The following is a 24554-nucleotide window of genomic DNA, read 5'->3' on the forward strand; positions in this document are numbered from 1 at the left end:
GCTCTAGTAAGGGACTTATTTTTTTTTACCTGCTAAAACAGGCCAGGAATGGTGACAGGCCAGGTACTCCAGCCCTTTAAAAAATGTTTTATATTTTTCTGCCCTTGAGGTGAACATAAAAAATATTCTATACTCAGCAGTCACAGCCAGCACAGCCAATCACTGACTGAAACGGGACAGGGTCGTGGCCACTCATTGGCTGAGCAGGCTGTCATTGCGAGTCTGCAAGTCTGTCTCGGAAGTGGTGCTAGCAATGTTTAGCCGGCGACCCAAAAATGCCAGAGGAGGACACTGGGGGGGAGCGTGGTGAGGTGAGAATAGGATGTTCATTAATTTTCTCTGCAAGGGCACAAACATATAAAAAATTGCCAGAATGTCCCTTTAAACTCCACATCTCACTTTACTTAGTGCTATACTGGTTGCAGCCTCAAGCCGCCACTTTCTAAGCCCCCCACCTAACCTTTGAGTAAAATCTTTAATGCAATAGAATCCATTCATCTCCCGAGTAATAAGCTGTCTTGTGCTTAACATGAAATTTGCCTACGGTGCATCTATACATGTGTCTAGACATGCAAATGGTCTCCCCCAAGACTCATTTACACCCATGTGTTTTTGATCCTTATTTCTGATTTATTTATTTATTTAAAAAAGGGTTGATGAATTTAAAAAAAAATTCTATTTATACATTTTTTATGTTATGCACATGCTATTTCTTTTTAATACAGAGCATGCCTTGACAGATCCGTATAGGCACTGCCTGAAGAAGGACACAAGTCATAGAAGGGCTGAATATAAAAGCTCATCTTTATTGTTCATACAGTGCACTTCTTTTTATTCTGTTTTTTTCATCCGAATTTCACCATAGTTAGTTAGCACCATTTATTAAAAAATAAAACATGATACAAAATGGATTCAATACTGAGCCCAAACCAAAAAGAAATCCAAAAAGAAATCCTTATTACGCATTTGTATTTTATCTGTATTTTCCTATGGATGTGTAAATGAGGGAAGGTGACATCAGAAAATGATTTTTTTATTTTATCATACTGGATATATTATAAAATAATCCTGAAATTAACATTTTTCATTCTGGCTGCTGAGCCTAATAATAGGCTTACACTTCCTGATCTATAGAGAAAACCTTTCACCAGTGTCCTTCTTATCATCACAGGCAGGTTTTCAGTGAAAGGTCATACTAGAGAATAGAGAAGACAGATTGGGCTATTCACAGTAGGTCATGGTCAAAACTCACCCTCCTCTGTCCATAATGACGTCTGCTGCACACGTCACAAAACATGCCTAGAAAACTCTCCCATAGAAGTAATAAGGATTCATGCAAATATATAAAGGAAGGACCTATAACTCTCCTGCTAGATCCACTTTTGTCTCATATACAGTAATTCTGCAGGCAGCCAGAGTTTTAAAATGCATAAAACATACACCTCCTCTTGTTTGTCATCTCAGGATCAGTCTAGATACTTCTCTCCCTTTTATATTATTACCCTCATTAACCTCTAGTAACGTGAGTAACCAAATATACATTAGTTCTGCCCATAGCCCACCTGTCATGTGTGTCCCTTTAATAATCTCTGGGAGATCAGCACCCTTAGTGTCTGGGATGGATTAATGTTAACCCTTCAGATCAAATCACCCACTTATCTGCTCCCAGATTGTATGTGAATTCTTCTGTATTTATGAGCTCTACAGAGGTGACTCTTGTGTCCTCAGATGAAGGATTGTAACTGAACCTGTCGGATAGATGAGCCAATAGCGTTCCGCTTCGGTGTTACTAGCCTGCCACCTGCTGTCAATAAAGTGTAACATAGTTTTACCATAATATACATTACTGGTTAGATTGGAGAAGTAGGTCCAATCCTGAATGGTGAAGTGTACAGATTGGACCTACTTCTCTTCACCTGGATACCCACAGTACAGTATTGCCAACATACATTGATTTTTCCAGCACTGTGAATCACACATTGTTAGGCTATGTTCACACTACCTTAGAGACCGGCTGGTCTCTGGCCCCTGGCCCGATCATCTCGGCTGGAGGTACCGGCCAGATGATCTTTCCGGCCGCAGAGCTCCGATGCATCAGAGCTTCCCATAGCCCACAGCCGGAGCCGCTCGCTTCACTGTGTGAACTGACAGGGCTTTCTGCGGCCGGAATTCACTGAATTCCGGCAGCAGAAAACTGACATCTCAGTTTTTTCCGACGCCGCATGGGATCCCAGCCGGAGCATGTACGATGTGTGTATGCTCCGGCCGGGATCCCATTCAAAGTAAGGTTATGTTCCACCCCTAAAAACTACGGCCGTAGTTCTGCGGCGAGAACTACGGCCGTAGTTTTACGTAGTGTGAACATAGCCTTAGGCTATGTTCACACTGCGTATATGTCCGGCCGCATATTTTCGCAGCCGGACATATACGCGGTAAACTTCGGCCGGGGATTTACGCTACTTGCGGCCGGCTACGTACGGAGCGCGAACTTACGCCCAAAGTCTACTTACGCTTCCTGAGCGCCCTACGTAGCGATCTGACAGCGGTCTTTTACTTGGAAATCTTCGCCTAGCCCCGGACACCCCACAGAACCTTTTGGATCGGCACAAAAAGCTGCAAAAATGAAGAAATCACCACTCCGTACGGGACCGCATGTAACGCTACGGGCGTAAGTTACGGCATTTTCGTCCGCAAACAATGGTCTGGTTCATTTTTTACGCCGGCGCGTACGAGTCCGGCGTAAGTTCGTACGTAGTGTGAACTGTGCAGCCGTACTTCGTATACTTTCCATTATACGCAAACTACGTAAGTCTCCGTCCGCTTATTCATGGAACGCGCTACGTCCGGAAACTTACGTAGTGTGAACATAGCCTAACAGTGTATGGTTACTGCCAGAGTCACAGTCATATTGAGTGAGTGGACTTTTCATATATTTGTCTTTGATACATATAGAATTTAGAATATAGGTTTTCTATGGGTTCTATGCTACTGCTCTGGACATGGACACTGACAGAGGTGGCAGCAGAGAGCACTGTGTCAGACTGGAAAGAATACATCACTTCCTGCAGGACATACAGCAGCTGATAACCTGTGGAAGACTGGTGATTTTTAAATAGAAGTAAATTACAAATCTATATAGCCTTCTGACCTCAGTTGATTTAAAACTTTTTTTTTTGCTGGAGTTTCCCTTCTTGCATAGCTGAATCTGTACACGGTCTAATAGAACATAGTGCATATTTTAGGGTTTATTGGAGTATACAAATCTGCTATGTTCCTGCTCTATAAAACGATACCACAATCTGTGATAATTTTGATTTTGCTGCAGATTTCATCCTCCGTATTGTCGACACTGAGAACGCTTGCTGTTACACTATCACAGTGGTATTATACTGTATAATATTGGCAGCATGTTAACCAGATGATGAAGACAGTATTTAGTCTTTGAAACACATTGAGGGTGCCTTCACACCTACCGGATCCACAGCGGATTTCACTTCTGCAGATTCGCAGCGAGATCAGCTGCGAATCGAGTATCAATTCACCCCTATGAGAGCACATACTCGCAGCGGGCTTGACATCCCGCTGTGAAATATGTGCTTTAACCCCTCGCTGTCCGCAGCCCCGCCGCCGCATTAGCCCATCCTCGGCCGCATCCCCATCTCCGGACGCATCCCCTCATGCCCGGCCGCATTAGCCCATCCCCTGCCGCATCCTGCAGCCTGCCGCCGAGAGCATACAATACCTGCTTGGTGCCGGGAGCCTCACTGCAGCCGCGCAGGTACTTTATGCTCTCGGCGGCGGGCTGCAGGATGCGGCCGAAGATGCGGGCTGCTGGATGCAGCAGGGGATGGGCTGATGCGGCCGGGGATGCGGACAGCGAGGGGTTAAAGCACATATTCACAGCGGGATGTTAATCCCGCTGCGAATATGTGTTATCATAGGGGTGAATGGTACTGGATCCCCAGCGGTTCTCGCTTCGAATCCGCAGAAGTGAGATCCGCTGTGGATCCAGTAGGTGTGAAGGCGCCCAGAGGGAGATTTATCAAACATGGTGTAAAGTAAAACTGGCTCAGTTGCCCCTAGCAACCAATCAGATTCCACCTTTCATTCCTCACAGACTCTTTAGAAAATGAAAGGTGGAATCTGAAGGTGGAATGCAATTGCAGGGTGCTGATCAGTTGTCACAGCAGTAGAGGGTTTTCAAAAGTTCTCTATGGTTAGAGTCAGTGGTGTAGCTGTAGGAGTACCACTGGGCCCAGAGCCTCCCTCACCACCTTAAAGGGGTTGTCCAGCGAAAATCTTTTTCTTTCAAATTAACCGCTGTCAGAAAGTTATACAGATTTGTAATTTACTTCTATTAAAATTTCTCAAGCCTTCCCATACTTATCAGCTTCTATATGTCCTGCAGGAAGTGTTGCTTTATTTTCAGTCTGACACAGTGCTATCTGCTGCCACCTCTGGCCGACATAGGAACTGTCCAGAGCAGGAGAGGTTTTTTTATGGGGATTCATAGAAAACCGAGACAGAGTTCCTGTCTCGGCCAGAGATGTCAGCAGAAAGCACTGTGTTTCCTGTAGGACATACAGCAGCTAATAAGTATGGGAAGACTTGAGAATTTTTAATAGAAGTAAATGACAAAGCTGTATAACTTTCTGACACCAGCTGATTTGAAAGAAAAAGATTTTCGCTGGGACACTGCTGGAGCTGCTGACTGTCCGGACGAGCCTGCAACATTGCAACTCTAGAACCTGGAAGAAGCCACACATCAGGGACAAAGTGGTGTGATACAGGAGGTGGTGCGGGGGCCCCTGGCCAGACAACCTCTTTAATCCCCCTTAAATGTCATAAACAAAAATACTCTCTGCTAACATAGCATTAAAGATTTTTTTTTTATTATTTTATCCAACAAACAATTCTTTTGTGTCACAATACATTATATGGTAGAATGAAAGGTGCCAAAAAAAAGTACAACTTGTACAACAAAAACAAAAAAGGCACTTAAAAGACAAGGGAAAAAAATATGCATTAAAAAAACTAAGCATGATGGGAGTTGTTCATTCTCCAGCACAATACATTAAATGCCTTGCTTCTTTCCGCACCCAAAGTCCTGGGGAAGAATAGTAGCTGCTTACATGTAAAACATTCTTCCAAATGAAGTTGATGTTAAGTGAGCATGACTGTCCGCCCCCCTCTCCTTGCTGGTGTATACTGTCCTTTTATCTTGAGTGTAGAAAAACGTTCATTCAGTGTGACATTAGTCTGAAAAATACACAATATCACGTCAGGTTTTTTTATTCTCAATGTGTTACAATGAAACACGAATGTTCCACTACAATAAATCTTCAAACTTGTCACAAAATATAAGACATCCGGCTATTACTCAGAAGATGTGGACAACCCATCAAGTGCTGTTATTGTTCCAGGAATACAGATTGTATCAGCGCCAAGAAAAATGGCGTCCATATAACCCCTCATTCATCATATATAAATACTCATCATATATAACCCTTCATCCATCACATACAACCCCTTATCACATACAACCCCTCATCCATCACATACTACCCCTCATCCGTCACATACAACCCCTCATCCACCACATTCAACCCCCTATCCATAACATACAACCCCTCATCCATCATATACAACCCCTCATCACATACAACCCCTCATCCGTCACATACAACCCCTCATCACATACAACCCCTCATCACATACAACCCCTCATCCACCACATTCAACCCCCTATCCATAACATACAACCCCTCATCCATCATATATAACCCCTCGTCCGTCAGATACAACCCCTCACCCATCACATACAACCCCTCACCCATCACATACAACCCCTCATCACATACAACCCCTCATCCACCACATTCAACCCCCTATCCATAACATACAACCCCTCATCCATCATATATAACCGCTCGTCCATCACATACAACCCCTCACCCATCACATACAACCCCTCACCCATCACATACAACCCCTCATCCCTCACATACAACCCCTCATCCCTCACATACAACCCCTCATCCCTCACATACAACCCTTTATCCATCACATACAACCACTCATCCACCACATACAACCCCTAATCCATCATATATAACCCCTCATCCATCATATATAAAACCTCATACATCACATACAACCCCTCATCCCTCACATACAACCCCTCATCCATCATATATAACCCCTCATCAATCGCATACAACCCCTCACCCATCACATACAACCCCTCATCCCTCACATACAACCCCTCACCCATCACATACAACCCCTCATCCCTCACATACAACCCCTCATCCCTCACATACAACCCCTCATCCCTCACATACAACCCCTCATCCCTCACATACAACCCTTTATCCATCACATACAACCACTCATCCACCACATACAACCCCTAATCCATCATATATAACCCCTCATCCATCATATATAAAACCTCATACATCACATACAACCCCTCATCCCTCACATACAACCCCTCATCCATCATATATGACCCCTCATCAATCGCATACAACCCCTCACCCATCACATACAACCCCTCATCCATGACATACAATCCCTCATCCATCACATACAACCCCTTATCCATCTTATATAACCCCTCATCCATCACATACAACCCCTTATCCATCTTATATAACCCCTCATCCACCACATACAACCCCTCATCCATCATATATTACCCCTTATCCTCCACATACAACCCCTCATCCATCACATACAACCCCTCATCCATCATATATTACCCCTTATCCTCCACATACAATCCCTCATCCATCACATACAACACCTTATCCATCACATACAACCCCTCATCCATTACATATAGCCCCTCATCCATTATATATAGCCCCTCATCATATATAATCCCTCATCCACCACATACAACCCCTCATCCGTCACAAACAACCCGTCATCCATCATATATAACCCCTCATCCCTCACATACAACCCCTCATCCATCACATACAACACCTCATCCATCACATACACCCTCTCATCCATTATATATAGCCCCTCATCCATCATATATTACCCCTTATCCTCCACATACAATCCCTCATCCATCACATACAACACCTTATCCATCACATACAACCCCTCATCCATTACATATAGCCCCTCATCCATTATATATAGCCCCTCATCATATATAATCCCTCATCCACCACATACAACCCCTCATCCGTCACAAACAACCCGTCATCCATCATATATAACCCCTCATCCCTCACATACAACCCCTCATCCATCACATACAACACCTCATCCATCACATACACCCTCTCATCCATTATATATAGCCCCTCATCCATCATATATTACCCCTTATCCTCCATATACAACCTCTCATCCATCACATACAACCCCTCATCCATCATATATTACCCCTTATCCTCCACATACAACCCTTCATCCATCACATACAATCCCTCATCCATCACATACAACACCTCATCCATCACATACAACCCCTCATCCATTACATATAGCCCCTCATCCATTATATATAGCCCCTCATCATATATAATCCCTCATCCACCACATACAACCCCTCATCCGTCACAAACAACCCGTCATCCATCATATATAACCCCTCATCCATCACATACAACCCCTCATCCATCACATACAACCCCTGCATCTGTCAGACATTTATGTATAGGTATATCCTGGATTAGATGAGACTACCCCTTTACCATTTGATGATAGGTGTCCAACTCAACAGTGAAAAGTTAGGCCCTGCATCCTATATTACCAAACCCATTGGTTTAGACCTAGCTCAAACCTAAAGTCAAACATACGGGATACAGAAAACGTAGTGATTTCTAATAACTCACACGATTGGCCATTGCCCTGAAATTGAACCTCAGGGGCACACCTTTCGGAGGAGGATCTGTGGGCTGCACTCCTGTTTTTCTGAATCTTCCTCCTGGTCGCTTCATTGCTGTTTTTTTGGATCTTTGATGTAAAGAAATTTAAAAAAAATTAAAATTCACAAGTATCAATCGAATCTTCTAAGAGTTATGAAAGGGGAAAAAAGGTCTACTCACTGAGGAACAAAACCTGCTTTAGGGTTGGGGACAGACACAGTCAAGGTGGATCCAAACCCGTCACTGTTCTGCCACCTGGTGAAGAAGAACATGTTTATTACAAGTTCCCAATGGTTTTAATGATAATAAATGAATTGTTTTACTGACCTTCTTGTATTTGTCTGCCCTTTTCCACGATTTATAGCGCCTTGTTGCATCAACTGGAAATGGCAAAGAAAGAGAGAATGTTAAACATGGAAGTTAGTGATCCAGCGATCATTCATCCAGCCATTCACTCCCAGTAACTGGTCTGCATGAAGAATCCTTTTGACCAGCACCGACTGTCTTGTACATAGTCGAGCAGCCATCAGCCCATGTAAAAGGACCCTAAGCATTGTTTCTTATTATACCAGCATCTGCCCACCTGGCTACAAATTATAGTTCGACATTGACAAAAAAACAATTTGATCTGCTCACTTACTCTACTGTTTCGGTTGACTGTATTTGTTCTCGGTTGCCTTTGCCCATCTCCTATCTGAGGTCTTCTAGTCTGTGTGTTAAATCTACAGAAACGGAAGATATGGTAATTAAAAGATTATTTTAAGAAGAAACAAATTGCACAGAATTACATTACTTCTTCTGGGTAAAACTGCTCGGTACTCAACCGGAACAGATTGTGGCTGAGTATGGAGGTAACACCGTACGTGCAAAGTTAAGGTTGCATAATGAATCTCTAATAGTCTTCTCTTACCTCCTGGTTAATGTATGTGCAGGAATATTTGCAGCTCTATACTTCCTTGTGTTTGGTGCTTTTACCACCTTCTGAGAATTCTGTAAAAAGACAAAATATCAAGTGATGAATAAATAGTAGTCTATATAAAATACAGAAGCATAGTCAACTCTAATATAAAGGGTGTGAAAGTCTGAAGCTACTGTCACATTGATTGTCTTATTACAATGGCTCCTGGTACAGGGTGGGATATATAAGGCAATTCGATCTTAAAGCTGAGATGTTGCAGGCAGGGAACATGATTAAGGATCATAAGCAATTCTAACAAAGGTGATGGCTAGATCATTGGTTTAGGGCATCTTCAAAATGGCAGGTCTTGTTGGAGTGTGCCCAGTGTACAGCAGTTAGTACCTAACAAAAGTCTACCAGGAAACTAGCGGCAGTAGAGTAGTTATACATCCTACCACACTGTCAAAAATGCTCAGGAATGGTTTAAGAAACATGACAGAGCTCACTATGGTGACTTGGCTTTCAAATTACCCAGATCTCTATCCAATTTAAGGACCCTTTTACACAGCCCGATATTAAGGAGCAAGAGAGCGCCGAATTATTAGGTTAATGCTCGCTTGCTCCTCATTCCCCACTCGCTGTCTTTGCATGCACCAACAGCAAGCGGGAGTAGTTGGGGCTGTGGGGAGATGCAGGAGGGGCTGCCCGGACGACTTTTAGATCATCTGGGTGGCCCATAGAAGATGGCGGCAGTCTGTTCTCTTCTGTCGCTCCTATTACACGGAGCGATGACCGACTAACCGTCGCTATCGTTGTCATACTTTTTGAACGTTCAAAGTCAACAATCATCCAACATTGTGCATGTCGGGTGATTGTTGTTGAGTTATCACACCAAACGAATATGGCCGATAGGGCCTTAAGCATTTAATGGGTGTACTGAAAAGACAACTACAGTCTAAGGAAGCCACAGTTTACAACTTACAGGATCTGAAGGGATCTGCTGACTATGTTCTGGTACTAGATATCACAGGACACCTTCAAGGCTCTTGTGAAATATATACCTCTATAAGCTGGGAGCCTACACATCCTGTTTGGTGTGTATATGTGGTGCTAAGATGCATACAATGATGATATGTTAGAACAGTGCTTCTCAAACTGTGAGGCGGCCCTCACCAGTGAGGCGCCCCCTAGTTACTGGTGAGGCACTGCCCCTTCCCTGACAGCAACAATTTCTGCTTATTGACACATTTTGTACTTATGTCATGTTATACAGAGATTAGGAGACAAATGGAAGGTAGACTAAGCAATCTGTCATAGATGGTGAGGCCCAGCATCCTCTTGGTCAGTTTGGTGAGGCCCAGGCATCATTTTGTCTTTTGGGTGAGGCTCCAGTAGAAAAAGTTTGAGAAGCACATGTGTTAGAACATAGGCTGACCCAATTCGGGATCAATTGTTTGATTCTTACTGCACCCACCAGAAGAGATATTATCCGTAAAAATTCATCAAGGAATGAAAGGAGGTGGCACTCACCATCTTACTGTAATCCAAACTTTTATTAGGACATTGCAGATGCAGACATCAACGGTGTGCAGACGCCAGGCTGGCGTCTGCACACCGTTGATGTCTGCATCTGCAATGTCCTAATAAAAGTTTGGATTACAGTAAGATGGTGAGTGCCACCTCCTTTCATTCCTTGATGAATTTTTAGATGCAAAGACTGTCTCTTTTCAAGTGGTTTGGCACCCCATCTTTATTTTCTCCACACGGGGCCCAACATTTGTGGACATAAAAGGGTTGGTGCTGACCGGCTTCTTGTTTTGTATGTGTTTAGAGATATTATCCGTGCTGTCAGTTTTTCTGTTGCTGTTGCATACACACCTTCAGCGCTGCTCTGCGAGCCTTCGCATTGCTAAAAAAACGTTCTTTATTTCAGGCTGACAGTGTCACAGAGGCGAGTCTGTGGCACTGTCAGCCGCCACCCTGCCCTCCGTCTGCTGTTTCTTCAGGCTGCCACCCGCCTCCTCCGGCTGTCAATCATTCTGGAGTAGGCGGGTTTTGGCCTAAAGATACTGCCACTGTCAGCCTGTAGTAAAGAACTTTTGTAGCAACATGAAGGATCACAGAGCAGCGTAAAAGCTAACAATGTGTGCTCGTATGTTCATCAACGGGAAGATTGCAGTACAGATATATGCAAATCTGTGCTGTCAGTGTCCCTTTAAGCATTATATGATGCCCACTGAAATCATTGATCTTTCTGTCTCATGCCCATACATGCTAGGTCTTTCAAAATAAGTGTTACACTTTGAAGCTGCCCTGTCACTGTGCTGAATAACAGGCCAGGGAGAGGAAGATGGTAGCCAGGATCCAGCCCTGCCTCATCAGTCTCTTGGCAAGGACTTTTTTTTCTCCAACACTGCACTTTTAGAGGGGACAGAGTGTCCAGCAGGTATTGTGTTAATTAACATGAATCTTGTAGTTACCGTTGTGGGTAGATCTGGCCTGTTGAGCGGGCTGACATTATTTAGTGAAGCGGCAGCTTGTCGCCTTGTAATCGGACCAAGGGCGTTGTTCCTGGTCACACCAGGAAACCTTTGCTGTCTAAAACCTGGTTTAGGCCGGCCAGGACCTAGAGAACAGAATAATCTGTCATAGTAAAATTGCACTAAAATGGCATATCACTGCTAACGCCAAGGTACGCCAATACTCCGGCCTTACCTTGCTGATTTCTTGGTGAGTTTCTGAAATATCTTTTATTTTGGAAATTGCCTCTTTTTATTCTAGCATTCTGGACGGTCTGATTCAAGGTGAACTGAACGTCTGACTCTTCTTTTTGAAGTTTTATGATGTCATCTGAAAAAGAAAGAGTTTGACATGAACATAAACATTTTTTTGAGATACAGAGATTACTTCAATCTGATGCTGCATTGCAGTATCATAGCTTTTCAGCCCATTATAGAATAGGTGAAGTGGGGGGAAGCACCATCCAAAATCAATAATCTTTCCATGTGTATTCAGGTAATGATCAAATGATTGGACCTAAAATCATCAGCCGGCGACGGCGCATCTCTATGTGTAATAGTGACGACGGCTGACAATTGAACAAACAGTTAATACATACCTTTTTCATGTTCCCGTTGTTCTCCTGGTGTCCTGGCACTGTGCGCTGCAGCTTCAGAGCAGCCTGTCAGAACTAGGAAGCATGGAGAGCACAGGAGAACACCGGGAGCATGCAAAGGTATTGTATTAACTTGTTGGGCAAGGGCTGCACGGACATTGCTAACAATGTCTGTGAAGCCCTAGCTAAACGATTATCGGCCCAGTGTAAACGAGCGCCGGTCTAGCAGATCAGTGCTCATTTACAATATTAATCAGGTTTTCATCGGCCCGTGTAATAGGACCCTTACTTTAGACATCTGTCTCCTGACACAAAGGCAGAGCAGGAAGAAAACCCCCTGCATTCTAGTCTCTTCTAACATCAAAAGGAACATGGCGATTGTAGGGCTGGATTATATTGGTGGCACATGGAGCATGTGCTTAAGGCCCTTATCATCATAGCCAAGGGGACGTCCACTACCAGGGCTACTTAAAGGGGTACTCCAGTGAAAAGCTTTTCCCCAGTAATTGAAACACGTTACAAAGTTATATAACTTTGTAACGTGCTTAAATCACCTAGCTGCCCCCCTTCCCTATCTTTTCCCCCCTTAATCCCCCACCAGGAAGTGAAGTACACTTATTCTTACCTAATTACTGTTGACCTCAGGAAGCCATTTTGTGACAATGACAACATCAAGAGGGAGGCGGGCCTAAGCCCTGTTAAGCCAGCCTCCCTTTGTCAGATTAAACAGGTTGCTCATCTCTGATTGGCTGAGCAAGCTGTAATCCACCTAACAGTTTTACAGAGTCAATTAGACATCACAGAAGACAAAGTATATCATGGGAAAGCCCAAACCAGGAAGTAAAGAAAAAATGAAGCCACCAACTGGAGGTTCAGGGACCAGCAAACAGTGGGAAATTCAAAGAGACAGACTCCAAAGGGATGGTAAATGTAAAAACTATGTTTGATTGATTGATTTTTTTTTTTAATCAGTGCCAGAGTACCCCTTTAACATAAAATTACCTGCTTGCTATCTCTGTAACTCCTATACTGTAGATGAAGACTTCACTCTCTTGTATTTGATTGTGATGGGTTAATAAGATAGGATGGTTACCACAACAATATGGTTTACTAAAGAGTTTACGTAAAACCTTAATGTAGTCCTGGTTATAGACTATCACAATACAGTGGTTTTGTATTGTTAAATTCTAATTTCCTATTATGTTCTATACACTGGTCTTACTACAATATTAAACGGTTGACCGCTGTAGGTTGAAAGATTGAGACCCTTGAGACCCTAACTCTTTGGGAAACATGTAGAATTGTAATGTAATGTAATGTTCTGTGACACTGACTGTTCTTTTGTGTTACAATGACCCAGAAAAGCGCAGTGTATGATGGAGATGGGATCCGCTCTACCCCATAACCATTAAAGATTATACAGTATATACCATTGCTAGGAGGCAGTATCCACACAAGCCTTGTAGATAGGTCTCCCGTCTGATATTCTCTGATCTGCGCTGTCATTCCTGATAATATTGTGGGAGGGGGAGTTCTCTGAAGCCACTGAATGCATAATAGATACACGTCCTTGTTACTTCCCCCATCAAGAAGACAGTCGTGCAATTAAACATTAGAGATGACAGGATTCTACTTAAAGTGTCCAGCAAGTGAAAGGCGATGCAGATTTTCCTTTCAGCAACTGTTCCTGTCAGACAATCCTGGAGACACAGAAAGCGAGGATGGGGCTCAGCTGCCGCTCCTTACAAGTTACTGTGCTGTGTCATCTGGATCCAGGCCCAATGATGCTCAACCCTCTGTACAACTAGGAAGGCCCACACCCTATATACTGCTGTACCTCCTGTATTACTATAACACCCTATATACTGCTGTACCTCCTGTATTACTATAACACCCTATATACTGCTGTACCTCCTGTATTACTATAACACCCTATATACTGCTGTACCTCCTGTATTACTATAACACCCTATATACTGCTGTACCCCCTTTATTACTATAACACCCTATATACTGCTGTACCTCCTGTATTACTATAACACCCTATATACTGCTGTACCTCCTGTATTACTATAACACCCTATATACTGCTGTACCCCCTGTATTACTATAACACCCTATATACTGCTGTACCCTCTGTATCACTATAACACCCTATATACTGCTGTACCCCCCATATTACTATAACACCCTATATACTGCTGTACCTCCTGTATTACTATAACACCCTATATACTGCTGTACCCCCTTTATTACTATAACACCCTATATACTGCTGTACCCTCTGTATTACTATAACACCCTATATACTGCTGTACCTCCTGTATTACTATAACACCCTATATACTGCTGTACCCTCTGTATTACTATAACACCCTATATACTGCTGTACCTCCTGTATTACTATAACACCATATATACTGCTGTACCCTCTGTATTACTATAACACCCTATATACTGCTGTACCTCCTGTATTACTATAACACCCTATATACTGCTGTACCTCCTGTATTACTATAACACCCTATATACTGCTGTACCCCCTGTATTACTATAACACCCTATATACTGCTGTACCTCCTGTATTACTATAACACCCTATATACTGCTGTACACCCTGTATTACTATAACACTCTATATACTGCTGTACCCTCTGTATAACTAGGAAGGCCCAAACCCTATATACTGCTGTACCTCCTGTATTACTATAACACCCTATATACTGCTGTACCTCCTGTATTACTATAACACCTTATATACTGCTGTACCCTCTGTATTACTATAACACCCTATATACTGCTGTACCCTCTGTATTACTATAACACCCTATATACTGCTGTACCCTCTGTATTACTATAACACCCTATATACTGCTGTACCCTCTGTATTACTATAACACCCTATATACTACTGTACTTCCTGTATTACTATAACACCATATATACTGCTGTACCCTCTGTATCACTATAAAGGCCCACACCCTATATACTGCTGTACCCTCTGTATTACTATAAAGGCCCACACCCTATATACTGCTGTAAACTGTGTACAACCAGGAAGGCTTACACTCTATATACTACTGTACCCTCTGTACAACCAGGAAGGCATACACTCTATATACTGCTGTACCCTCTGTATCACTATAAAGGCTTACACCCTATATACTGCTGTACACTCTGTATCACTATAAAGGCTCACACCCTATATACTTCTGTACCCCATGTACAACTAGAAATGCCCACACTCTATATTCTGCTGAACACTCAGTATCACTAGAAAGGCTCACACCCTTGCAGTACCTTTAGAAGGCACAAGTAATTGTGCAGCCAGGCTGCCCAAATGATCACTGTATCGTTTGTGCGGCCATTTGAACGTATTGTTTACACAGGAAGATGTGCAGCAATTATTGGCCACAGGAGCCTTCCCAGCAATGCTCATTGCAGATAATCAGCCTGTGTAAAAGGCATAAGCTACAGCAAGACTCCTTAAATGTAACATCCTGCTATCCGATCCTTCTATATAACCCTATCTGAATGTCTGCAGGCCTCATACACACTTGGCGGATCCTTCCAAAATTTAAAGGTTCATCTATCTATAGATAGACAGATTATTCCATTGTGATGTTATTCTATGTCTCCAGAAGACATGATTTTTTTACTACAGAGAATTAATAACATTGCAGGCCTTAAAACCTCCAGATGCTCCAAAGTGACTTTGCACAATAAGAAATAGACACTCATCATATTTATGTGCAATAGACTGGAAATATCCCTAAAGGTAAAAGCCTTTAGTTCGGAGCAGCGTTCTCCTCTGAATAATAATAATACCCCCAGTGCATTTTCTCTATCTACAAATGAATGGTTCTGTATACGGCCAATGAATGCCATTTACATGACTCTTCCAGTCGGTGTGTTTTTTCCATATTATTCAACAATCACTGCCCCCGATTCGCTTTGTAGACGTATCTTCTCGTCCCTCCACCTTACTCTGCATTCTTAGAAATTGAATTTGTGCCTCAAGGGTGTATATAGTCTGAGCTGTATTACGGAGCACAAAAGATTTGTTAAGTGGCTGGATGCTGTCAGAGCGCCTGGGCAATGATAATGCCGAGCGACAGCAGAAACAATACCACGTGCCCGCTGCTCACTCATAATGCGCTTGCATGGATTGGAGTAATTGTATATCCAGCAGCTTGTATTACAGGAACTTTGGTCACGGGATACTTAGCCAGTGTTTACATATTGTAGCAGAGAAGCCATGAGCATTAATATAACAACATAGACAGCGTGGAACAGAGAGTCAAATCCCATAATTACTAAAATTGTGCCACCTATAGAGGGCGCTTAGGAGCTCACTGCATACTGTTCACACATTGAAGGGGTTATCCGGGAAAATATTTTTTAAGATATTTTGCTGGGGGTGTGTGAAACATAAAATAGATGTACTTACCTTCCCCATTCCTCACAGCTCCTGACATCCCCTTGCCTTGTGAGCTAAGTTCTAAGTGTTTTCAAGAAATGATATCTTTATAAGAAGCCAGGAATATAATATACAGTCAAAGAGACATTTCCCTATCCTGCTGGGCTTAATTGATAATTCTTTCCCTATACATACATAGGGGACAGGAGGAAGAGAACCACCTCCTTGACTGTATTCCTTAGGCTGGGTTCACACTACGTTTTTGCAATTGTGTGCATCCGTTTTGATTCATTTTTCAATTGACTTCCATTATAAAAAAAAAAAAAGGATCCATTTTTTTTAACATACACATAAACGTAGTAAACCTAATTTTTGTGTCTGTTAAAAAAAAAAAAAACGGAGTCAATGGAAAATATAATGGAAGTCTATGGAAAAATGGATAAAAACGGATGCACACAAAAAAGGATAAAAAAAACAGATTGCAAAAACGTAGTGTAAACCCAGCCTTACAGAATTGCTCTAAAATGCAGCATTTCATTCTAAACCAGAATGTAATAAGGGCCTGGTCAATATTTCCCATGGTTCGGGCATCATGGAACATCTGACAGGTTCCCTGTAATCTTTATCGTCATCAAACACTTGTTGGATTAGTTCATTGCAGTGAGCTGTGGGAAGAGCATCTCTACTAGATAGGATTGTCAGATAAAGTTGTGTAGCAGCTGTCACTGATTCCATAATTAGCAGATATGGGATTTGCTACAGTAAGACCACAGTGATACCATTTGACTATGTAATATTTCCTGGGATCTATGAATATGAAAGCTGGACAATAAATAAAGTAGGGCATAAAAATTACTAATGGTAATGCCTTTGAGGCACAATGTAGGCCGTTGTTTGAAATGAAAATTGCATTGTAGTCTATAGACAACGGCTGGAAATAATTGACATGATCAATATTTATTGTCATTGTCATGATGTATTGACCCCCAAAAGTTATACAAATCCCCAATATACATTTATTATGGGAAATACTTATAAACTGCTTTTTTCCTTGCACTTACTGTATCAAGGCTTCATTTCCCCGATAACATGGTGATGTCACTTCCTGGATAACATGGTGATGTCAATTTCTGAATAACATGGTGATGTCACTTCCTGGATAAAATGGTGATTTCACGACCCAACTCCCAGAGCTGTGCGGGCTGTGGCTGCTGGAGAGGATGATGGCAGAGGGATGCTCAGTGTCCCTCCAGTGCCCTGTGTCCCTCAGTGTCCCCCTGCCATCATCCTCTCCAGCAGACACAGCCCGCACAGCTCTGGGAGTCGGGTCGTGACATCACCATTTTATCCAGGAAGTGACATCACCATGTTATCCAGGAAGTGACATCACCATGTTATCCTGGAAGTGAAGCCTTGATGCAGTAGTAAGTGCCGGGAAAAAAACACTTTATGTGCATTTCCCGTAAGTGGATATTGGTGATTTGTATAAATTTTGGGGGGCAATACAATACTTAAATTTTTGCCGGGCTTCTGCTTTAAAGTTGGTGTAGACTTTGGGAAAGAGGAAAAGTGGATTCCCAACAAAAGAATAGTAGTAGAGAAAAGTTCAGGAACAAAGGGAGGTGAGTATGATTGTAAGGGCCCGTTCACACTATGGAATTGGTGGCAAAATTCAGTGCGGAACCCATGTCAATTATCTGAGCGGAGAGGCATGAAGAACGGAGGCGTGCAAGCCCTCCCATTCAAACAGATAAAAGGCAGGGTTCTGTAGTGTGAACGGGCCCTAAGACGGGAGATTTGATGTCTCAGGTCCCGAAGATCTCTGCTTTCTCCAGGAGTCTCTGTTCTTTCTCAATTCTAGATTTATATGGCTTTGGCTCTCCTGGCATCATGGGAATTGTAGTTTTACAACAGCTGTTAAGCCGAAGGTTCCCCATCCCTGCTCTATATTAAGTTGAGTGATGAAAGTCCTTAGTGCCACAACCCCTTAAGGCCCAATTACACAGAACGATTGTTGGCCATATTTGGCCAATGGGCTGCCCGGACGATCTAACGATCACCCGGGCAGTGGACTCACCTGCTCGCTGCTGCCGAGTGCAATAGCAGCGGCAGCGAGCGGGGAACGAGGAGCTGACAGCGCTCGTTTGCTCCTCAAGTCGCCATGTGGAATAGGGCCTTAAGAAGAGTTTAGTTTGGAATTTGTAAGACTATTTAATCACAATCTTACAAACTTAAAGAGTAGCTGTCATTAGAAAAACATGTCACATCAGAGGAATAGGAATCCAATAGCATCCATATGGAGTAGAAAATCTTCAAGTGTATTCAAGAAGCCATCAGTACAAGGCATTGATGTACTGATTGCTTCTTGAATAAACCTGAAGATTTATCACTCTTTAAGGATGCTGTTGGATTGTTTGTTTTTTTTTGTGCTGTTTTTTTTCTAATGGCAGGTATACTTTAATGAAATAAACTGAGGCAGATAAAATACTTTTGTTCTTTCGATGGACTTGTGAGCTACAGGTTGATGTGGTTACTCAAGTTTCCCAGTATCTTGTAGTCAGTATGATGGGGGCCACTCATCATAACGCTAAAGCTTTGGCTGTCCAGGCATGACGGGAGTTGTAGTTTTGCAACAGCTGGAGAGCCAAGGTTCCCTACACCTGGCATAGGGCCTGCCCTCTACTTATATAGAACACATGCATGTCCGCAGCATTTTTGCCCCAAATATTTAGATGTTGTTGCAGATGTCCCACTGTGGATTTCAGTAAGGATTAGGTAAATTGAATTTAAAAAAAAAATTATGATTGGAGATTTTGCAGTGGATCCACCTTAACCCACTGGATAATCTAATGGGAGTCTGGAACAGGGTCCTATTACACGGCCCGATAATACACAGTAAACAAGTGCCAATCTACCTGATCTGGTTTACTGAGCTATTAAACGGGGCAATTATCGGGCATGAAGGGCTGCACAGACATCATCTGTGACGTCCGTGCAGCCCTTGCATTTAGTGTAAGATAATAAATATTAACTCACCTTACCGCTTTCCTGGGCGTCATCAGAGGCTTTCCGCGGCCGGTAATTGGCTGAGCGGGCAGTCTTGGCCAGTGATTGGCTGAGTTACTGCAAAGACCAGAGCAGAGGCAGAGCCGCAAACAGCGCGGACGGTCTCTGAGGACGCCCAGGAACGCGGTAAGGTGAGTTAATATTTATTATTTTACACTATAATTAATCAGCTGGCGTCCACGCATCGCTATTACACATAGTGATGTGCGGTCGGTGCCCAATGATACCTAAAGAAACGATCAGCTGATCGTTTCATCGGCTGATCGTTCTCTTTATTACACGGAGCGAAAATTGTCCTGATTCACCCGATTATCGCTCCGTGTAATAGGGCCCTAACCTTATTAGTAGCAGCATTGTTCTACACTAGGGAAGAAAAGATTAGTGGTTTTGATTTCTTTGTAGATCAGTGGTTTCATGGTTCTGCTCCCATGTAGACTGTAGTCACTCGTTCACATCTGACTTTCTGCTCCCTCCGTTTCCGTTCAGACAGTTGACGCATTGTACAGTAATATCATTTACAACCAAACACATGTACCTGTAAATAATATATCAAAGCACATCAGCTCTTTGAAGATGATATAAGTGTATGCGGGAGTCACAGGGAGGCATTCTACATATACTAAATTCTCCGCTCAGGCTTGAAGGTATTTTCATACCGTTTGCTTTGATCACAATGAAAATATTAATTGAACAAAATAAAGATATTGTCATTTTATACAAAACCAGATCTTTACAATACTACAGGTACTGAATGCATCTATATTATTTATATTAAAGAGGATAAATATTGGTTCTTAAAGGGGTAGCAATCTATTTTTTTGTAATTTACTTTTATTTTAAAAAATCTCAAGTCTTCCGGTACTGATCAGCTTCTGTATGTCCTGCAGGAAATGGTGTATTCTTTCCAGTCTGACACAGTGCTCTCTGGTGCCACCTCTATCCGAGACAGGAACTGTCCAAAACCATAGCAAATCCCCATAGAAAACCTCTCCTGCTCTGAACAATTCCTGACATGGACAGAGATGTCACCAGAGAGCACTGTATCATACTGGAAAGAAAACACCAATTCCTGCAGGACATATGGCAGCTGATAAGTACTGGAAGTCTTGAGATTTTTTTAAAAGATCTATATAACTTTCTAAATGCAGTTTTTTAGAGGAAAAAAAGTAAAATTTTTGGGCAGGTAAAGCTGGGTGACAAAACTTTATGGCCTAGCGTTGCTGCTATATAACTTGTCAACCATCTTGCTCTGTTGGAGTCACCATTACCATGTATTACATGCTTCACCATTCATCCATGATGGTCACCGCAGGATACACAAAGCATCATCAGGGTTAGAGACAATGGGGGAGATTTATCAAACATGGCGTAAAGTAAAACTGGCTCCGTTGCCCCTAGCAACCAATCAGATTCCACACAGATTCTTCGGGAAATAAAAGATGGAATCTGATTGGTTGCTAGGGGCAACGGAGCCAGTTTCACTTTACGCCATGTTTGATAAATCTCCCCCGATAACCCCACAGCGATCAGTTTATCAGCTACATCGCCACCACGACAAGGGAGAAAGCTGTGACCTAGGCATCAGGATAGCTGTGATTGGAAGTCATAGTATATAGACCTGGGAGTGTTACCACTATATAGGGTAAGAATAGTCATCGGTCCTGGATATATTGGTCAGTGTTGAGTCTTGTATTGCTAAAAATAGCCCTGTCTGTCCACAGGTCACTGCCAAGGAATGATCCTCGCAATCTGCCCGTACTATTTGTTTAGTCACTGTTCTACTAGATAAAGTAATAGCACAATAAATACAATGCAAAAAAAACACACAACTCCTTATTTACCTGCCCACCATGGCTGCATGTGACCACTATAGCCAATCAGTGGCCTTACGCTGATTTCACACTTAAAGGGATTGGTCACTTTATAGTAAAATTGCTCTGTGTACAGTATTAGTAAGTGTGCTCACTGTATATACTGACAGCAGCTCCCTGTGTACCTTATAGAGCTAAAATCACACTCCCCTCCTCCAGGCTCTGCTGCCCTGTGGTGAGTCTGTCTGTAAGATGGCCGACATGAAGGAGCATGTGACCATGCCCTGCCCCCATTGTCCTCCATAGGTATATACAGGCTCAGTGGTGGACACATGGGGCGACATCCTCCATGTCGGCCATCTTATGGACAGACTCACCACAGAGCAGGACAGCACAGCCTGGAGGAGGGGAGTCTGATTTTAGCTCTATGAGATACACAGGGAGCTGCTGTCAGTGCAGTGAGTACACTTACTAATACTGTACACTGAACTATTTAGTGGCCAAAATTGGCCAACTCCTTTACATTTACATTTATATTTATTTCACATGTATAAAGTAGATACATTAAGGGAGAAGTCTAGCAAAAAAATTTATTAAAGTATTGTATTGCCCCCCAAAAACTTATACAAATCCCCAATATACACTTATTATGGTAAATGCTTATAAAGTGCTTTTTTTCCCTTCCTGGATAACATGGTGATGTCACTTCCTGGATAACATGGTGATGTCACTTCCTGGATAACATGGTGATGTCACGACCCAACTCCCAGAGCTGTGCGGGCTGTGGCTGCTGGAGAGGATGATGGCAGAGGGATGCTCAGTGTCCCTCCAGTGCCCTGTGTCCCTCAGTGTCCCCCTGCCATCATCCTCTCCAGCAGCCACAGCCCACACAGCTCTTGGAGTCGGGTCGTGACATCACCATGTTATCCAGGAAGTGAAGCCTTGATGCAGAAGTAAGTGCAGGGATAAAGCACTTTATAAGCATTTCCCGTAATAGGTGTATATTGGTGATTTGTATAACTTTTGGGGGGGCAATACAATACTTTAATAAAAAATGACACCAGAATTCTCCTTTACACATAAAAAAACTGCAGTGTGAACCCAGCCTTAGTTGTCTCCAGGCGTCACCACTCAGCCCTCAAACATGATGTGAAAATACTGGGAGTGAACCTAGACAAAATGGAAGTATTGTAGGTGTAATAAGGACAGCTCAAGACACTGCTCAATTAAAGGAATCCTGTAATCACCTTCATGCTGCCTGAACAACCAACCATCAGTCCCTGGTGGCTTCTGCCTGTCCCACAGGTCTTCACTGATAGATTTCTCACTATACCCAAACTGAGAGAGAGATCTATCAATCGAGGCTACAGGGGTGAGGAGAAGTTGCCAAGGACCGCACCAATGACACTTAAATAGGCAGCATGAAAGCGATGACAGGTTCCCTTTAATGAAGTTGAAATGAACTGAAGTTGGTCAAAAATATATGTCTTCAATTCCTTTTTCGGAAATTCCTGGTAATAACAGATTTAATTCCAGCTGTGACAGCGGCCTCTACAGGGGAAATGTGGAATTACAAGTTGTCCATTTAAATCCAGTATCGGGAATGTCTGTCCATATAACACCAGGATGGACTGGCTGCACCAGAAACAGAGTCGCTTTTAGCTAATAAAACGCTATATGATGCAAAATATGCACAGATACTTACCCCATATACACAGAGTAAGATGGTAAAGATACTTGGCAGCTTATTCCATGGGGCACATTTTGATCGTCTCATCACTTTCATTCCCATATATAATGATTAGTATATAGGGTCATTATTTAAAATATCTCACTCTGAGGCCACTTCTAATAATATATATATATATATATATATATATATATATATATATATATATATATATATATATATATATGTTAGTAGAAATGGAATATAAAGAGCACAGCCTGCAGCACTGTCCATGTGTCAGGGTGGTGACTCTCCCTATACACCACTACAGTCTATGGCTCAGGGCACATGGACATTATAAATAACACTTGTAATGTCAGCTGAAGACTTTCCAGCACCATGAACTAGCGCAGCAGTATGAACAGTGACCTACCCAAGGACATGTCAATTTTCTTGGTCTCCTGGTGGAGCTCGGCTTCGGGCTGACTCTCGTCCACCTCCATGGCTGCCCCGGGAGCTCCCTGAGATCAGGCACTATGGCCACCACCGAGCAGCTGCCCCCTCCCGGCTGGAGCGCATGCCCTGGCTCCGTGCCATCTCCTCAGGATGCCAAATAGGGACATGCAGCTCCTGCAGCCGGGACCGTGGGCACTGCCAGGACGGACACCGGGAACCCTGTGTGTCAGGCAGCAATGGAACAAGAATCATACCTGGTTAGTATTCACACCACTGGGAACGCTGCGTTATCCCAGAGTGGAAACTGCAGGGAACTTCTCGTAGGTTACCAGCAGGTGGCGCAAGTCAGCACCAATGCTACAGAGAGTGACAGCCTGCTGCATGGACCTCTTCCTATACCACCTGCTGTTCTATTTGTATCAAAGGGAAGATAGGAAATCCTGAATGTGTAAAGAAGTTACAGTAAGCAATGACACTGATGTAATCCCATACAGCCAGTCTCTCTCTCTCTCTCTCTCTCTCTCTCTCTCTCTATATATATATATACCATATGTACTGTATAGATAGATAGATAGATTTATAAATATATATACATATACAGTACATGCAGTACATATGGCCAGGGACCTCCTATCATGGCCTCCACAGATGGGGGTCCTGAGCCACTGCTTATGACTAGGAGACTCTTGCCATAGAATGTAGCATTAATAGCCGTGCCCTGGTTCTTGAGGGGGACCAATGTCCCCTGCCACATATGAAGAAGCCAATATTACAAATGACACGTGGTGGTGGAGGGGGTGACCATGTTATTTAGATTAACATTGGGTCCTTGAAGCTTTAGGGTGTGTTCACATGTATAGGATTTGCAGCAGATTTGATAGCGCAGATTTGAAGTGTGCTTTGAATCTAATCTGGGCCATCGAATCTGCTGACGATCCTGTACGTGTGAATGCACCCTTAGGCTCGTGCATACGGAGCAAAAGTGGCAGAGAATTCTGCCACAGAATTCCACCAGCCTCCCTGTCATACTGACGCGGCTCCTCTCTCTGCGCTGAGAATGAACATGTTTTCCGCCACTTTTGCTCTGTGTGCACGGAGCTTTGAGTTGCACCGAGTTTCTGTCCAGCTGTGATAAAACTACCTTGTTCCTTCATGTCTGACACATAGGAGGCCATAATGCAAGTTCTTATGCACTGTGCCAGTAGCAGGTTTATTCTGTAGGCT

The 24554-nt window shown here is 43.0% G+C and overlaps 1 protein-coding gene across 3 annotated transcripts; it reads right to left on the reverse strand.

The window, feature by feature from the left end:
• Positions 1-4908: 4908 nt before the first annotated feature.
• LOC138766014 (UAP56-interacting factor-like) lies at positions 4909-23586 on the reverse strand. 3 transcript variants are annotated; one of them, XM_069943278.1, is made up of 9 exons: positions 23308-23586; positions 11509-11643; positions 11274-11419; positions 8806-8885; positions 8536-8617; positions 8223-8275; positions 8076-8150; positions 7863-7983; positions 4909-5259 (listed from the first exon to the last, which is right to left on the reverse strand). In XM_069943278.1, exons 1-9 carry the CDS (start codon positions 23375-23377, stop codon positions 5164-5166), a joined length of 858 nt encoding a protein of 285 aa, XP_069799379.1. In that variant the 5' UTR covers positions 23378-23586; the 3' UTR covers positions 4909-5163. The 3 variants fall into 3 exon arrangements, with proteins under 3 accessions (XP_069799379.1, XP_069799382.1, XP_069799381.1); XM_069943281.1 differs by lacking the exon at positions 23308-23586 and adding an exon at positions 21236-21312; XM_069943280.1 differs by lacking the exon at positions 23308-23586 and adding an exon at positions 20663-20748.
• Positions 23587-24554: the final 968 nt, after the last annotated feature.

The sequence above is a fragment of the Dendropsophus ebraccatus genome, chromosome 10, assembly GCF_027789765.1.
Source record: "Dendropsophus ebraccatus isolate aDenEbr1 chromosome 10, aDenEbr1.pat, whole genome shotgun sequence".
NCBI lineage: Eukaryota > Metazoa > Chordata > Amphibia > Anura > Hylidae > Dendropsophus > Dendropsophus ebraccatus.

Excerpts from the sequence above, each read along its gene's own strand:
- LOC138766014 (XM_069943278.1), bottom strand. The coding sequence starts at position 23,377 with ATGGAGGTGGACGAGAGTCAGCCCGAAGCCGAGCTCCACCAGGAGACC. Across the intron at positions 7,984-8,075 it reads AAAGCAGGTTTTGTTCCTCA|ATCCAAAAAAACAGCAATGA; the intron begins GTGAGTAGACCT and ends TTTACATCAAAG. Across the intron at positions 5,260-7,862 it reads TCAGGGCAATGGCCAATCGT|ACTAATGTCACACTGAATGA; the intron begins GTGAGTTATTAG and ends TGTATTTTTCAG.